The sequence below is a fragment of the Myotis daubentonii genome, chromosome 3 (genome assembly GCF_963259705.1).
Source record: "Myotis daubentonii chromosome 3, mMyoDau2.1, whole genome shotgun sequence".
In the NCBI taxonomy this organism is placed as follows: Eukaryota; Metazoa; Chordata; class Mammalia; order Chiroptera; family Vespertilionidae; genus Myotis; species Myotis daubentonii.
The window spans coordinates 208782734-208801039 of record NC_081842.1 but is presented as its reverse complement, the minus strand read 5'-3'; the positions used below and the strand labels follow the sequence as shown (position 1 = coordinate 208801039).

The window sequence follows — 18306 nt, the reverse complement described above, 5'->3', positions numbered from 1 at the left end:
CTCCTTCCTCAGCTCAGGGCTCAAAATATACCCCAGCTATTGCTGCCAATGTGTAGAGCAAAGCCTTAGAAGGTCAACGTTTAGGAAGCCAAGGGAGCATCTTAACATCACAGGATTCTTGGCCCACATGGACCTGTGCGTATTTTTGAATCAGCTTAACAATGGGTTTCGGTGGGCTTTACTCTAGTACAACGGAATTAATGTGTAATGAAATGATGTTTGGGCCATCTGCAAAAGGAGGTCATTTCCCACCAATCAGAGTAAGCATTATAATCCCAAGGCAGCAAAAGTTCTGATGCTGGAAAGAGAAAAGAAGAAAAGCAAGCTGATCCGGCATGATAAATTGGGCTGCCTTGGCCTAGCTGCCAAGCACACGCCACATTTCTCTTTAATACTACACTGTAATCGGACCACTGGCGGACTGGGTACATTTGCCTACAGTTCTCTGGCTCCAACATCTGAGAGAGGCCATTCCCTTCATGGGGAATGCTGGCAAATCCTAATATTCTTGTCAGTCTTAAAATTGGAGACTTTTCTTGAAAACAACTACCTCCCCTTCATTATTTTAGGCAGGTGAGCATGGGAGGAATGATTGCAATTTGCACCGAGCAGCGCATTAGCGGCTTTAAAAACACCTGACTGATCCCAGATTACATGAAACAAAGGCCCGAATACATTGCTTGACGGACCCATAACAGTGTGAGTTTTCTGAAATTACAGCTTTGGGAAGAAACTAAAACTGTAAGTGAACCTCAGAGCCATAGCAGTACACTCAGCACAGACCAACTCTTACAAGAATAAGAGAATTCTGCAAATCCGGTTAAAAAAAAACACCACACACCACACCTGTCATTCCCAGGGAAAATAGAAGAAAACAACAATGATTAAAGGAAAACATTCAAAGTAAGTTCTAGGACTGGTCATAGGATCCAGTACAAAACCAGGCCAAATGCTCCTATATACCTCAGTGCAAAACAAGGACCTGAAGCAGACCATTAATCAAAAGTGGCTTCTGAAGCATGTCAATACAACTTTAATGAGGCGTGCTTTACCAGATCCTAATTCGCTGAAAAGTCATGCTTCATTTCCATTTGAACATTCATCATACTTCATATTTAAAAAAATTAACGAGAACACCGATTCCCCAGGCCATTCTGGACGATGGGAGTCTATTCTGGCCTCTTTTTTAGCCTTAGCAGGTAGATGGGGCCCAAGGCTGGCCTCCAGACAACAGGTGAGGGGAAGTCAGTGCCTCTCCAGCAAAAGTGAACTGATACTCCTAAGTGGTCTGGCTCTAAGAAAGGAATGTCTTTTAAGTCTCTAGGTGTTTTTATTTTAATTATGTGAAAATTTAAAAAAATATATTTTTATTGATACCAGAGAGGAAGGGAGAGGGAGAGATAAAAACATCAATGATGAGAGAGAATCATTGATCGGCTGCCTTCTGCACGCCACACACTGGGGATGGAGCCAGCAACCTGGGCATGTGCCCTGACCAGGAATCGAACCATAACCTCCTGGTTCATAGGTCGACGCTTAAGCACTGAGCCACACAACATTTTAATTATGTGAATTTTAAATTATTCTCCACAATACATCTTTTTTAATACTTTAGATTACTAATGAATTATTTAACAGTTTTCCCCAAACAGGTAAGACTTGACACACCGGGAAAACACACCATATTTAACCTGTCGCTAAGTGTAAGTGATCAGACCCAAAGTACCCAGCAGAGTTACCCCAGCGGGAGAAATCGGGATTCCTGTTGCTGCTCAGCCACACCACCACCCTGGCTTCTTCCTCAGAGTCTAAATCACCCAAAAAAGATGAAGTGGTCATATATACATTACGGAGAGTCAAGGAAATGGTAACATAAATATAAGTATCCAGCTCGTTCCCACAACCTACACCTGTCTCCATCCCCTTTCCAGCCACATTCTACTGAAGACGAAGTTAAATGTAGAAAGGCAGTGCACTCTGACAGTAATCTATGAGACGCTGCATACAATATCATGTATCAGGGATAGACACAGTGTGGCACTTCAACCAGGGTTCGAGCCTCCTCCTGCAAACTCAACCTCAGGGCTGATCTCTCCCGCCCAGTATTTGGCAAAGGTGAAAGATGGCTCCTTCATTCACCATCAATGCTGCAATTTCTTGTTGAGCCCAAGTACAAGTGGCACATGCAGCAAGGGAACCAGCCGACCAGGTTTCCATAAAAGCAGCAACGTGCACATCTCTGAAATGAAGGATGACGAGGGAATCACAGAGAAAATACACAGCTGCAGGAAAACACTTCGGTGGCCATAAGAACAAAATAGCCTGTTAAACACCAAGAAGAGGCTACTGAGAAAATTTTGCTCATCATCCATCCTATGTTTGGTTTATTTCTAAAACACAGTCATAACTGAATTGGCAAACTAAACTTAAACTCCGCTAAGCACACTTTCATGCTGAGTTTAAAAGAAAAAGAAGCCTCTGCAGCCGACCCAATTAGGGATCTGATCTTACCTTCAACCTCTGCCCGCCTCTTCCACATGATTCACCAAAAACCTCCAACCGAGAAAAAGGCAGACATACAGCACTTCTACACTACATCTGGTAATACTGCCTTATAGCACTGTTGAGAGTTAAACAGACACACAGGTAAACTGCTTAGCACAAGTGTTGCTACAAAGCTCGGTAAGGGGGCTGGTGGTGACAATTAGCACCACATCAAATTAAAACCCTCCTTCTGACTTTCAAGGACACCTCCTACCTATCCAACTTTATATTTCATTATTTCCCAACAAGGACTGTTTTCTCTGACTCCTGTCCCCACAACTCACATTTCCTAGACACATGCCCAAATTCTACACAAAATCAGATCTAACCAATCCAATGTTCGGGCCGATGTTTAAAAACCAGGATATATCACATATAACTCCAAATGTACGGCTCCTCCAGGAAAATCTGAAAACAAGCAACAGACACCATATTCCCACAGGGCACCACGTGCCTGGAGCAGAGAGGCCACTGCTCTCAGACGGAGCCTGCCAGCCAGACCCCTTGTCTACATGAAGTCCACTTCAGTGTTTTATGTCACCTCCCTGGCTCTTGGTTTGTGATCCCCGATTCTGAACACATAGAAGGTTTATCTGTATCACATTCAACCTTCTTTCTTTAATACTCATCTAAAGAATGTACTTGTCCAACAGGACCCACCATATTGTCCATTTTCCTCTTCACCGCCATCACAAGCACCTATATAGCTGGCTTTCTTGTCTGGATCATTTACCTCAAGAAACCTCCTTCTTTCCACTTCCTGAATTATTACACACAAAAGATAGCAAGTGCACGTGCTATCTTCAATCAGCTCCACTCTGCCTCATACAGCTGCCTCTAAACTGGGAGTCTGTGTCCCTGTAAACATAAAATAGCTTCACTCTGGACCTTCCAGACCACTATGAAGAGTTTGACTGGTGAATGACATGCGTCTCCTGCAATTCACATGTTTTCCCTAGTAAAACTATTCTGGAATTCATGCAATGAAATTAAATATAACATTACAGCACATGAACAAGTTTTCAAACCTCACCAACGAGCCAGGATTTGCAACTGATAATTATATTCAAGAAGACATGGGACAGAGGAAAAGAACAGAGGCCTGGGATGCAGGGCTCAGGTTCCAAGGCTAGAACTCACTGGCCAAATGATGCAGTAACTCAGTTGGCCTCTAGGGGCCTGATTTTATTTTATTTTACCTTTTTGAATATTTCCCATAGCTTCACAGATATTTTTTAATACTTTTGAGCATTTCAAAAAATATTATGGTGACAGTTAATCTGAGGCATCATTTTAAGACCGATGATTTTGAACCTCAAAAAAAATTAAATATTAAAAAAAATAGATGTGATGAGCTCTCTTCAAAAACTGACTTGTTTTTGTTTCAAACTAGAAGTGAAGCCACCCAAGCATTCCCCAGGGTGGATTTTCATGCTCCCTGGGCGTGGGAACTTCCACTGTGACAGAGAGACTACTAAAGCCTGACACTACCCACTGCTGACTGCTCGCTGCATGTGTGGCCACCTCTTCTCCGTGCCTAAAGGTGAGCTTCTAGAAACTGAAAATAAGCCAGCGGGGGGGGGGGGAGAGACAGGTTGTAATCAACTTCAGAACTCCTGCCTTGGGCTTATTAACACGGGGGAGGGTGCTGAATGAAGACAACCCTATGAAACCCATCTTCTCTGTCTGGAGGCATGTCATGGTGGTGTCTGGCTGGAGAGACAGGTTTCCTGTGTGTTTTGAATTCTGCATGGGAAAAGGTACACAAAAGCGACCAATTATGAGCCCTAGCCCCAGATGAAGCCACGTACCAGGTCGATCAGGTCACTGAGGTTTTTCTCAATTTGCTGTGGAGGCAGGCGCCTCATTAAGTCCAAGGCACAGTCCAGCTGCTGATCACTCTGTGAAAAAAGAAATAAAAGTGTCTAAGTCGTTTTGCCAACAGAAACACCAAAAACCCTCTTATAACAACATTTTTGCAGTTTCAGCTTGCTCAGGGTATGCTAAGACCAAGCAGGCCTGCAGTGGGCCCTCGGGCCCGTCTCCTGGAGGGACACTGCTGGTCTCTCTTTGACAGCAGTGTCTGTCTCAAGTGGAGGCGTCCAAAAGACAAGCAAAGAAGTGGGAAGCAGGCCAGAGAGTTCAGAAAGTGACCCTGTTCTACCCACATCAAAGGGTCATTGGCTTTTCAGCAGACCATGGGAGATGCAGATGTATTAACTCCCGATGGGTTCTGCAGTCCGCATGCTCGAACAGCAGATTAAGCTCTATCCTTTGCTATAACCTGGATTTAAACAGGTAACATTAGGTAGCACCACCGGGCCAGGTTCCTTGATGAGCTCCAAGCCAGGGAGAAAGCCAGGCAAAGAACAAGCAGCAAAATGCACACAAAGGTTCAGTGCTTCAGTCATTCACTAAAGCTTGGGACATTTTCCCTGGTGCCAGGCCCTTGCAAGACAGACAAAGACCTGAACCAAACCACTTACAGCCAAGAGGTCACACTAGCTGGCCAAGTGGCCACAAGGCAATCCACTGCTGCGCAGGGGGCCCGGGAGGATAAAGACTGCTCTCGTTTACCGAGCACCTTCTTTCAGCCCTGTGTGCTTCACAGAACTCTCTTCATTTAATTTCATGATGCAAATATTTACTGAGAGCCACCCTATGCCAGTCACCGCAAATATGTAGTGAATGGTGAAGGAAGAAGGAACAATTAAGTGGGGGCAAGACTGGTGAAGTGCGAAGTAAATTCAGTGCAGAGTGGGCTGTAACAAGAAGGCCAGACCTCAGGAGGACCAACAAGAAATAAGATGAGAAAGGTGGGCCAGGTAAAATGGTCAAGACTCTGAGGAGTACACAGAAGGCAGATGGAGCCCCCAACACTGCCGGTCAGAAGCACTATCTGATCTGTATCCTGATTCTGCTCTGGGCAGGCAAATCTCAGGGTTTTTTTAAAGCCCTAAATCAAGAAGCTAAGGAATCTTCATAAAATATACAAAGTAATCCTGGAAATGCCACGTTTGGCTGTAATGAAATACAACCTTTGACTATGACCTTCTACACTCCTGATATATTAACTTCAAACAGGCTCAGGGACAAGGATCTACTTTATATTCACCAAAGACATATTACATTAAGTTAACTGGAAGCAATTTCATTTTCAGGTAACTAATATGGCATATACAGCAGGCTATTTAAAAAGGGGGGGGAGGGACCCATCCCCCGCTCAAGATGGTTATCAGTGACAATTTATTCTGGGACCCACAACACACTGGCTACCTGCAAAGAAACACACACACACCAGGAATTTTGTAGCACTTGTTTTGCTTCACGAAACATTGTAGCAACCATGAATTTCCTACTTGTGCCATGCCTTCTATGCTAGCCAAGGCCACGGTGACATGCGTCTGGCTCGCTGGCATGGGAAGACATTTTAACACCATTTCTAAGGTCGAGAACACAGACCAGCTGATTTGACACTAGTGAGACATATTCCATTCCCAATTCTGCCATTCATTAACTTATAGCCTTGGGCAGAGTTGTTAGTCTCTACAAGCCTCTATTCATAAAATAGAAAGCATACACTTCATAGGGTTCTTGCAATGATTTAGTTAATACCTGTGAACTGTTTAATTCATAGCAGTATGTTTCTGTATGTGTGCAAATACATGTCTTAAATGTTTTAAAATAAAAAATATTTTATAACATTCGCCTCAGTCAACCCAACCCCAAAGCCTTTCCTACTGCTCTAAATTGGAGGTAGGTGTTTAAACCCATAGTTGTGCAAGAATAGAAAACCTTAAATCATTCAAGTAGGCTAGTTAAAAAGTATAAACTAATGAGCTAAAGACCTCACCAAAGAAGATATACAGGCAAATATACATGAAATAATGCTTAACATCATAGAAATGTAAATTAACAATGAGATACCATTAAACACTTGTAATGTCAATCTACACTAATAAAAGAGAAACATGGTAATTGGCGTATGACCGCTACCCTTTTCATTGGCTAATCAGCGAGATATGCAAATTAACTGTCAGCCAAGATGGCGGCCAGCAGCCAGGCAGCTTGAAACTAACATGAGGCTTGCTTGCTTCAGTAATGGAGGACTGCAAAGTTCCCCGCCGCAGCCTCTGAGCCTGCAGTTTCAAACATTGTAACAGATACCGCGGGACTTCAGCCAGCAGATTCGCAACATTGTATGCAAAGGCCAGAAACCTACTTTCAGCCACAGCGGCCTAAGAGCTGGAGCCAAGCCTCAAGCTAAAGCTGGCTCAGAATAAAAAAAAAAGAAAAAAAAAGGAGCGGTTGGGAACTTCAGTCACTCCCAGCCCGAAAACAGCCCTCAGCCCCTCACCCAGACTGGCCAGGCACCCCAGTGGGGACCCTTACCCTGAATGGTGTGTGACCAGCTGCAAACAGCCATCATCCCCTCACCCAGGCTGGCCAGGCACCCCAGTGGGGACCCCCACCCTGATCCAGGACACCCTTCAGGGCAAACCAGCCAGCCCCACCCATGCACCAGGCCTCTACCCTATATAGTAAAAGGGTAATATGCCTCCCGGCACCGGGATCAGCGTGACAGGGGGCAGTGCCCAAACCCCCTGATCGCCCTGCGGCTCTGTGTGTGACAGGGGGCGGGGCAACAACCTCCCTATCCATCCTGCTCTGTTCGTGACAGGGGAAGGCGCCCCAACTCCCTGAGCAGCCCTGCTCTGTGCCTGATAGGGCGGAGCTCCCCCCCACCCCCCACAGGCCCTGCTCTGTGTGTGACGGGTAGAGCCATTACCTCCCCATCAGCCCTTCCCTGAGTGTGAGAGTGGCGGCGCCCCAACCCCCTGATCGGCCCTGCTCTGTGGGTGATAGAGGGCGGTGCCCCAACCTCCTGATGGGCCCTGCTCTGTGTGTGACAGGGGGCGGTGCCCCAACCCCCTGATGGGCCCTGCTCTGTGTGTGACAGGGGGCGGTGCCCCAACTCCCCTATCGCCCCTACTCTGTGCATGACAGGGTACAGAGCCCCAATCCCCCTGATGGGTCCTGCTCTGTGAGTGACAGGGGGCAGTGCCCCAACCCCTTGATTGGCCCTGCTCTGTGCATGACAGGGGGTGGCGCCGCAACCTCCCCATCGACCCTGCCTTGAGTGTGACAGGGGACGGTGCTCCAACCCCCCAATCGGCCCTACCCTGATCATGACTGAAGGTGGCATCACAACCTCCCAATCTCACTGCTCTGTGCATGACGGGGCGGCGCCCCAACTCCCCAATCGGCCCTGCTCTGAGCCCGACCAGGGGCTGCACCTAGGGATCGGGCCTGCTCTCTGCCACCCGGGAGCAGGCCTAAGCCAGCAGGTCGTTATCTCCCGAGGGGTCCCAGACTGCGAGAGGGCACAGGCCAGGCTGAGGGACCCCCCCCCCCTCGAGTGCACAAAGTTTTGTGCACCAGGCCTCTAGTAATATTATAATAACTATATATGGTGCCAGGTGGGTACTGGAAATATCAGAGGGAACACTCTGTAAAATATTTGATTGTGTAACTATTATGCTGTACACCTGACATTAACACAAAATAATAATGAATGCAAACTGTAATTGAAAGTAAAATTTAAAAATAAGAAAAAAGCAATGAGCTGTCAAGCCATGAAAAAAACTTAAATGTAAATTACTAAGTGAAATATTAATATATCAATCTTAAAAGGGTACATAATGTGGGATTCCAACCATATAACATTCTGGAACAGACAAAACTATAAAGACAGTAAGAAGATCAGTGGTTGCCAAGGGTTGGAGGAGAAGCAGGGATAAATAGGACGAGCACAGTCGGTTTTCAGGGCAGTGAAACCACTCTGTATGACATTATAAATCAGGGGTCCTCAAACTGCGGCCCGCCGAAAACATTTATCCGGCCCGCCGGGTGTTTTTGCCGCCACTGCCTGTCCTGCTTAGCAGCCGACTCGTCCCGGGCCCGCAGTGCACATGTGTGGAATGTCTGAGGGACCGTGAACTGGCCCCATTTAAAAAGTTTGAGGACCTCTGCTATAAATGGTGGATATGTGTCATTAGAAATTTGTCCAAACCCATAGGGGAGGCTATGCATGTGTGAGGACATGGTTTATATGGGCAGCCTCTGTACCTTCTGCTCAATTTTACTGTGAACCTAAAACTTTTTTGAAAGGTGTAAACTAGTGTTTCTTTACAGGGGCTGATTTTGCCCTTGCCACAAGCCCTCACTGACATTTGGCAATGTTTAAAGACCATTTTGATTGTCATCACTGGGAGAGGGGAAGCTACTGGCATCTCATGGGTAGGGACCAGGGATGTTTCTAAATATCCTACAATGCACCGGAAAGATGCCAACAACCTGGCCCAATATGTAAGTAGAGTCAAGTTTGAGAAACCTTGGTTTAAAACAATCAGTTTTGGGGACTAAAGACTCAGAGCAAAGCTAAGGCCACAGAAAAATTGGACATACAATTCTAATTCGCAGACCATTTACAACTCCTAAAAACATCTGGTCTTTGGAAATATTCTTAACTTGGATATTAACAATCTTCCTGAGAACTAAAATAGAAATTTAGACAAAGTAAGCCTAGCTACACTGAAGCTTAAATCCAGAACACACTGGGATTCAGAAGGGATCAACTAGAAGGTGAGCAGTGCATTACCTAGGAAAAGAAAAGCTGTAACTTGGCCAGAGGAGGTCAACAGGAAAAGACGCTGCTTTAACCCTCCACAGAGCCCGTTCAGACCGCCAAGCTCAATATGCTGATGGCAGCCTCACCCCACATGCCAGCACTCGTAAAGGCTTCCTTCCAGACAGCCCTCTGTACCTAGCTGAAAGCTGCAAAGTGGTTTAACTCCTATTTCGCATTAATCCCAATTAATCTTAATTGGCAATATTTCACTACAAATTTCTAAGGTTAAGGATATCTAATTTTCATTAAATTAGTAAATGACTAAAAGCTTCCCATAAGGCAAGCAACATGGGAAAACTTAATGACAGCTTGTAAAAAGTTAAAATTAGAGTTAACTGGAACCCTTTGTGTGGGAGTCATCCCAAATCCTGAGGGGTCCAAACAGGAAATGGCACAAGAGAATGAGGAAAACATGGATGATCTAAGCTCCATGCATCAACACGAGTGACCCCAGAAATAGACTGATGGTGGGAGTGAGGAAGCAAGCTAGGACGCTGCCACTTTTATAAAGCTCAAAAACAAGACATACTGAACTAGAGTTTAGATATAAACACACACACGTGTGTATGTGTGTATTTTAAATGACTATTGCAAGGCTTTTTTTCCCCTTATTAGCTAAGACAAGGGAATGATAAATATAAAGTTCAGAAGAGTGAGAAAAGTAGTTTTAAGAGGAAAAGGCACTAAGGGAAAATAAAATTTGATATTCATGTAGACCTTGCATAAAATGCTGGATTTGAGCGTTTCATATCATGATGCTAAGTCTTACATATATGTTATGTTCCTTTATGATTATTAACTAAAAAAATGCTTAAGTTGATTTTTGTGTATGACATAAGACTGGGGTCCAGTTTCATTCTTCTGCACATGGCTGTCCAATTTTCCAAACACCATTTATTGATGAGACCAGCCTTTCTCCATTGTGCATTCTTGGCTCCTTTGTCGTAAATTAATTGACCACATATGAATGGTTTATTTCTAGGCTCTCTACTCTGTTTCATTTTCATTGTTTTACTTCACTAAATATTTTTTCCAAGATAACTAAAAAATAAAAACACAGAGAAAGATAAATATCACATGATCTCACTCATTTATGGAATATAATGAACAACATAAACTGATGAACAAAAACAGATCCAGAGACAGAGAAGCATCGATCAGACCGTCAAACCTCAGAGGGAAGGTAGGGGAGGGTGGGGCTAAGAGGGAGAGATCAACCAAAGGACTTGTATGCACACATATAAGCCTAACCAATGGACACAGACAACAGGGGGGTGAAGGCATGAGCCGGGGGGGGGGGGGGGGGGCAGGGGGTAATGGGGGGATAAGGACACATATGTAATACCTTAATCAATAAAGAAATTAAAAAATAAAAACAAGAACAGGCAAAGACAGAAATGGGATTCATAAGCTAAGTTCAAGGTCTACCCTGTCACTTGATGTCTGTGAGACAACCCTGTGGCCTAGGATTTGGGCTAGACAGCTGCTAGAGTCCTTCTGGATGGGTCCCATATCCTACAGCAAGTGCAGATGCACCCACAGCATCCCACCTGTCCTGCCCTTCAATAGCCCCCTGAAGGCTTGCAACTAGGTTTCAATTCAACCACCATGCCTTGAGTGCCAAGCCCTGTGAGTCAGGCCCTGAACTAGGCCCAATGAAGGAAACCTAGTTCCAACCCTCAAGGAACCACCCACAAAATAGCAAAGAATCAGAAGGCTGTGCGGCGTGTACAAGAATGGGACACAGAAGGTGCAGAGACGAGGCATAGTTCATAGTACACTGATTTGGGCTTCTTCATGGGTCCATTTTCCCCTGGGATTCCCCACCCTGGTTACTTCTAACCAGTGACTTCCTACTCATTTTGTATCCTGTCACCCTGTGACTAAGGGCTCTGCACGGGATGGCTCCTTCAAAATCCTCCCTGACCCTGGACACCTCCTTCAGAAAACGAACTTTACCAGTACCACCTTCGCTGGTGGTGTTTTCCAGGTTGAAAGGTAAATAGTAAAAGAATGACCATTTCACTTCACTCCGGAATCCTCTGCCCGTTCAATTAGTCATTATTTGAGTGTTTCCTAGGTGACAAGCACTGTTTTGGATGTTGAATGGTGAGCATAACAAAGTTGCTGTCTTCAGGAAATGATGGTGTAGTCGAGATTCATATGGCAAAGGAAAATAAAAAATAAAATACAAAATGAGTCCTTGTTAGGATGTCAAAGAATCAGGAGGGACAGTTTCCCCACTGTAAATTGTGCTATGAACATAGGGCTGCATACATTCTTTTTGATTGGTGTTTCGGTTTTTTTAGGATATGTTCCTAGAAGTGGGATCACTGGGTCAAATGGCAGTTCCATTTTTAATTTTCTGAGGAAACTCCATGAATGTGCTTTTTAAAAACAGTGCTTGTAATTTCAAGGACAAGGAGTAACTCCGACTGCTCGGATTTCCGAGCAAAAGTCCTGCTTGGCCTGCTCTAGTGACTGGTTGTGGCAGATCTGTACTTAACAGCATCTGTCTACACATAAACAACCAACCAAAGCTTCGGGGCCTTTACAGTTTGTTCTCAAGTTCATTGGGACCTTTACTGGTTTACATTCCCTAGAGGCTCAGCAAATACTTCACAGACAGCACAAAGGTAAACTTTGCTGGAGCCCAGGCTGATTTATCACAAATTTATGGGGTCTAACTTAGCATGGTTTGCCTTGTATAATCTGTGACCCAACAAGCAACTTTGTTTAAAAGTTGAATCTGCTCTCTGCCATGTGGCTGAGGAACAATTTGTGCTGGGGGCTATTTGGAGCAAGATTCACTGGCCAGCCCAGACAACCATTCATCTGTTGGTCACTCTGGAAAACTGGAGTTTGTGCTAATAAAAAGAAGGTGTTCCTTCCACTGAATGCCCTCTGATTGCATCTTCTGGGAGGGGCGCAGTGATGACAGCCGCACACAGAGGGAGATGGCTCACCAAGCACAAACACAAGCATTCCCTTCTGGTGACTTTTCGTTCCCATCGGAAAACCCAATACCCTTTATCCAGTGAATCAAAGCCACAGTGAAATACCATGTGTCAGGTCAAGTCTCCTTTAACCTACTGTATATCACCATGCCTGAGCAAATGTCATCTTTCAAAAATTGAGGTGAAAACCACTCAACATTAAATTAACCATTTTACAGTTCACAATGCGGTGGCTGAGTCGATGTCACTTTGGTCACCATGAAAACGTATTCACTTTACAAGTCACAGCTTTACAAAATATTCTGCCAGGATCAAAAAAATTTTGATCTGGATGGATGTTTCAAGTTCACCCAAACCTTGAAGCCTCACTCCTCATTTTACAGATGAATAACGAGGTTCAGAGAAAGTTGTGCAAGGTCATGTAGTCAGTGGCAAAATCAACACTTGAACCCCTATCTTCATGTTGAGAGGTTTCTACTATGCCTCATGCTATCTTTCCACTTGATGCAGGCACTGAGCAACAGTGTGAGTGTCGGGGTAGGCACTGGGGACACAGAACTGAGCTGTTCAGACATGGTCCCAGCCTTCCAGGGGCTCGTGACCTCAGGAAGAAGGCAGCAGAAGATAACAGCAGGAAAGAAGGACGATGCCAACACACTCTACACTCAGAACGACTGACATGCCAGCTATTCCATTATCACTGAGGAGCTGGGAACTCCTCCCAGTGACTTTCCAGATCATGCATCCTGGGACATGGCCTTGTACCTGCTTCTTAAACCTTTCTGCCTGTCAGGCTGTCAGCTACACTCCTCATCTAATATGTTGCTTCTAATCTACTATGAGTTCTGAAATGAGAAAACTATTCTTTAAAAAAAGAAAGGACTTTGTGAGAAGAAATAAATTGTAGGTTCCTCACATAACTTGGGGACCAGCATCACAACCCCACATTTGTCAGCACCCTGATAGCGTGTGAAGGTGGTGTGTGTGTGTGCGCGCGTGCGCGCACGCACATATTTATTCAAGGTTAAGGGCGCACAGCTTTCATCCCTTTCTCAAAGTCTAACACTCAAAAGGCACAGATGTGATCTAATCATAAAAATTCTTATTCTCCCACTCACCCTGCAGGGTGGGACTAAGCAAGTCACCACTTAATCCCTTGGAGCCTCTGTTTTTAAAACTTTAAAACACAGGCCTAACAACACTCTCCACCTTGCTGGGCCACTGAGAATGAGGTAATGCGTCTGGCACAGTGTCTGACCCGAAAGGGGTCCCTCCAGTCCAACCGCCATAAATGGCAGGACTCTCCCTGAGTGAAAAGCATATGGCTTATCTGCTAGGCTGTTCACATAAACGATGCTGGGTGCTCAAGGGCCCTTTCCTCCTGATATTTTGCTCATTTGACGCAGGTTTTCCATTTAGGCTGCCAGGAGTCTCTAGAAAGGTAGGCGGGGTGTTATTTCAGTTTCCAAGTCATTAAGCACCAACAAAGAAGGGCAGACTTCCACAACTCTCACCCCACACTGTGCCCTGCCCTGTCCACGAGGGAGTGCATGGGACTAATGGAGCCCCTACAGCCAAAAGGAGAGGAAGGGCAAGAACCTTCTGGGCAGAAAAGAGTAAGAGCTGACCAAGTTCTTCCCTTTGTTTCTGTTCTGTTCTGTACTGTTCTCTCCTTGTTCAACTTTCTTTCAGAAGCCCTCTGACCCATCTCTCCAGGCCAGGATGGCACCAAGAAATACTTCCACCCGTTCACCTTCTCCCTATTTACTGGTGTTCCCAAGCCCATCTGAGGCCACCGAAGCCAGACAAATGGGACTGCTCTAGCAGAGTCCCCAAACTACCGCAACACCCCACCCAGCAATGAGAATTTCCAACCGCCTCTTTCCCTGGTGTATTTATCCGGGAGCAACACTTAGCAACCTACATACAGGCTCTGTGTAGAGTACTACAACAGCCATCAGCTGATTTTTCCCTTACACATCCCTGCAGGGAGTGAAAGACCCAAAATGAATCACGCTCAGGAGGTGGAGCTCATTGCTGTAGTGTGGGTTAGAAAAAGGATAGCAAATTCAACGTTTATGGCCCCCAAATCTCTGCAGGACACAGAGCAGTTTCTCTGTGTTCCGGGATCAAAGTGTACCTGGTCAACTGGGTGGAACGGCAAACATTCTTGCAAGGGGTTAGCAATCAGGATATGAAGGAGACACAACTGTGCGAGCAAAGCAACGTCACTGCGCAGCAAGGGGAGGCAGCATGAAGCGCTGGTGTTAGCTGGTGCTCTTCTGCTTCCCCTACAAGCAGGTGCCCGTTTCCTCCTGCATCCTCCACCCTTGTCCACCTCACTGACACCTCAGAAAGCGTGCTGACCCCTGTCCCAAGCCTTGAAACCTGGTTCCCTATCAGCATTCAGCCTACAAGCAACTTCTGCTGCTTTTTATGATTCTGCCATGCAGAGCAGAGGGGATAACTGCGCAAGGAAACACCCAGGTCAGATGACAACTGACAAATCCATTGCTCCGGATGCTGCCTGCCAGATTTCTCACGCACTGTTCTTGGCTCTGCTAAGGAGCCAGCTGGGCGAGTGAGCATTTTATCTTGGGTGTGCCTCCCTCTACCTCTCCAGAATCACAGAACCATAGAAATGTTAAGCTAAAGGGGACTTTAGAAACCATCTAAACAGCAATTTCTTTTTTTGTTGTTATTAATCCTCACCAGAGGAAATTTTTCCATTGATTTTTAGAGAGTGGAAGGGAGGGGAGAGACAGAGAAAGAGAAACATCTAAGTGAGAGAGACACATCGATTGGTTGCTTCCTGCCCGTGCCCCAACCAGGGCCAGGGATTGAGCCTGCAACCGAGGTACATGCCCTTGACCAGAATCAAACCCGGGAGCCTTCAGTCTGTAGGCTAACGCTCTATCCACTGAGCAAAAGTGACTAGGGCAGCAGCAACTTCTTTTTAAAATAAAGAAAACCAAGACCGGGACTAATTCATCACTAGGACTTATACCACTAAATAGTAAATGAATCAGGACCAGAAAACAAATTTCTTGATTATATAATCATAAGTCAAAAATTTAAGAATATAGCTACACTATGTTAAAGAATACTTATATCTCATCTGTATAATTTTATTTTCCAAATTAATTGTTTTTATCAAGAATACTAAGTGTCCAAAATGCAAACAAATTCTGAAAGGGGAAGTAAAGAAACTAACAGCTGCTAAGGGCATACCATAAGCCAGGCAGGCACGGGTGGGTTTTGGGAGAGCCTCACAAATAGCTCCATGAGATGGGCACTATTACCCCAGTTTACAGATAAGTAAACCACAGCTCAGAAAAGTTAAGTGACTTGTCCCAGGTCCTGGGCACTGAATGACAAATTCGCAGGTCTGCTTCCTGTGACCAAACAGTCCCTACAGTGTTAAACAACCCAACCTAACATGAAATTAATTTCAAATGACTTCTGGAGAACAACTTGCTAGTTCACAAAATCAGAAAGGGGCAGTGAGCATCTTCCCCCAGGCTGGGCAAATTATGAACAACTCTATCAACTCCCAAATTCTGACATCTCCTATCACCTTGAATTACACACTCTGTTCTCACAAACACTCCCAGTGATGGGTGGATTTCTCAAAAACACTGAAGCCTTTTTTAGACATTTCTCCGGCTGACGGCTTCCCAGACCCCTTCAGATGACCCGCAAGGCGCCATTACCTATGGTCTGATCATTAATGTTTCACAGATGTCTACAGCTGCTGCCTCTGCATGATCCCGGCTGGTTTCATGTAACAAGTGACTAACCCCTCCACTTTGTCAACTGGTAGTTAGACACATTACTAAGGGCAATTCCAAGACATCTTCAATGGATGCCATACATGCTGTCCATGTCTACCTCGATGGCACAACAAGAAATTCAAGACGCCTTTCTCGAAAGTCAAAGAACATGAAAGCAGAGTGTGCCGTATTCCAAAGTTTAAAAAAAATAAAGTTTGGAAAAAACATCATCTACATGTTCATTGACAACAGCTAAGAAAAGTAAATTCCCTTTTTCATAACAGAAGCCAATTCACATAAACCTTCCCCGAAACTGATTTATAAGGTGGCCTGGATGAAATCTGTAACATTTGGCCACAGGTTAACACCAATCACACCCTGCACATGGCTTCCAAAGGTGTGGGGGAGACCGTGGATCCCACCTGCAAACAGTGCAAATGGACGAGTCTTGGTGGGAAAGCAGCAACTTTTAAAGGTTCCACCCATCCAAGTATTTCATCTAAAAGGTGGGCAGTACTGCCTTGTGACTTTTGTCCAAAGGGAGGCTTGAGGAAAAGAACACAATGTTTATGCATCAAGCAGAGCATCTGGGCCATTTCTTTCCTCGGGTCCTGAGCTCCTATTTCAGATGCCTATGAAGGGGGAAGATTCCCCAGCCTCTGCTTGCCCCTTCCAGCTCAATGGCTGCTGCGTATGATGGTACCACACTCCACAGTTACCATGGGCACACACAGATACAACAGACTCTGCAACAAGCACTGGCCATCAAATAGAACACCAAAGCCCTAATATCTGATGGCGGCAGAAAAGCACAATGCCACGTTTTACAATCTGTGATAAATCTGTAAATCAAACCAAAGACCTGTCACAAAGACCCCCCACTTCCAGGTGTCAGGACCCACTAGGTAGGGAGATGCCTAAAAATGAGGTCCTTCTATATCTTCTAGACCTAACACAGGCTACCTTGCCGGTCTATGGGTGGTAAAAAACAAAAAATAAACAAACAAACAAAAACACAGTAAGTAGGGTAGTCAAGGACTTAAATCCTCGTCTGTCACTTCCTAGCAGTAGAGAGCTCCACAAGTCCTTCACCTGTGAAATGGGAAGAATAATAATACCACCTATCTTGCAGTGTTCTTTTGTGGACAATAGTATAAAATATAGGTATGTAAAAAACAAACAAAAAAACAACAACACAAAAACCAGCACAGTTCCTGAAACGTATTAAGTGTTCAAAAAAAATCGGTATGCTCACCATGCTCTGACAGATAGTAACAGGGGTACAAGATTCTAATGTTCCTACATGGGATGAAAACACCTACACTAACACCGTTACATTACCTGAAGGCATGCAAGTAATGTAATAGCAATAGCTATTTTACAAGCAATAGCACCACTCCTCCATCCACAGACAAGTTTCCTTAGAGTTAGTGAACATCTCCCCAACAAGACATTTTCTGAAGCTCAAAGCCTTCTCCCCTTCCATCCTATAATGAATGCTGAGTGCTGCATCTCATGAAAGGGGGCTTAAAGTCCTTCAGTGAGCAAAACGGATCAAAGAAAGGGAAGCAACAAGTTCCAATTCTAAAATATATTTTTGATAAGCACCCCAAACACTGAACAGTACTATTATTACCATCTCTCAAACTACCACCTAAAGCAGGCTGTGCCCAACAAGGCAACTTCCACTGAGTTGTTACTCCACAGCAGGCTCAGACTTAAGGGCTTAAATTGCATTAATATAAATAATAGCTAAAACTTATTAAGGTATTGGTCTAAGAGCTTTATATGCCAATATCTCATTTAATCTTAAACACAATGCTAAGAGGTACTAGTATTCTGTCAGACATGAAGACTGTGACACACTCTGTGTGGCGAGGTTACATATGCTCTCTGACCCCAAAGCCTACATATCTAACCGCTACCCTGTGCTGTCTGGCAGCCAGCCCACTGCTCCCTTTCTTGTCCTCAAACCACAGCCATCTCTTTGTCTATAAAAGATAGGGAGCTAGTTACTTAGCATCCACTTTGCCCAGTTGACTGGCAGATGAGGGAGTGGTGTGGCACTCTAGTTAAGAATACAGGTTTGAAAGAAGCTCTCTGCATTCAAATCCTGACTCTACCAGTTTCTAGCAGTATGAGCCTGGACAAGTTACTCAACTCTTCTGACCTCAGATTTCCCAATCTATAAAATGAAGGTAACAAGAGCACATACTTCATACTGTTATTTTAAGAACCAAGTGGGGGTAATCCTTACACAGCCCTTAGCACATACCTGGGACATAGTCATTGCTCCATAAATTTTACATGTTAAGTCAACAGAGGAAAGAGGGGGGGAAAA

The 18306-nt window shown here is 44.9% G+C and overlaps 1 protein-coding gene across 2 annotated transcripts in view; it reads right to left on the bottom strand.

Annotated features, from left to right (window-relative positions):
• Nucleotides 1-18306, bottom strand: part of CAPZB (capping actin protein of muscle Z-line subunit beta) — a 129618-nt gene that overhangs the window by 62151 nt on the left and 49161 nt on the right. For both annotated transcript variants that reach the window (XM_059690998.1, XM_059690999.1), the window contains exon 2: nucleotides 4356-4445. In XM_059690998.1, coding sequence (XP_059546981.1) covers nucleotides 4356-4445 — 90 coding nt within the window. The remainder of the gene's footprint in view (nucleotides 1-4355; nucleotides 4446-18306) is intronic.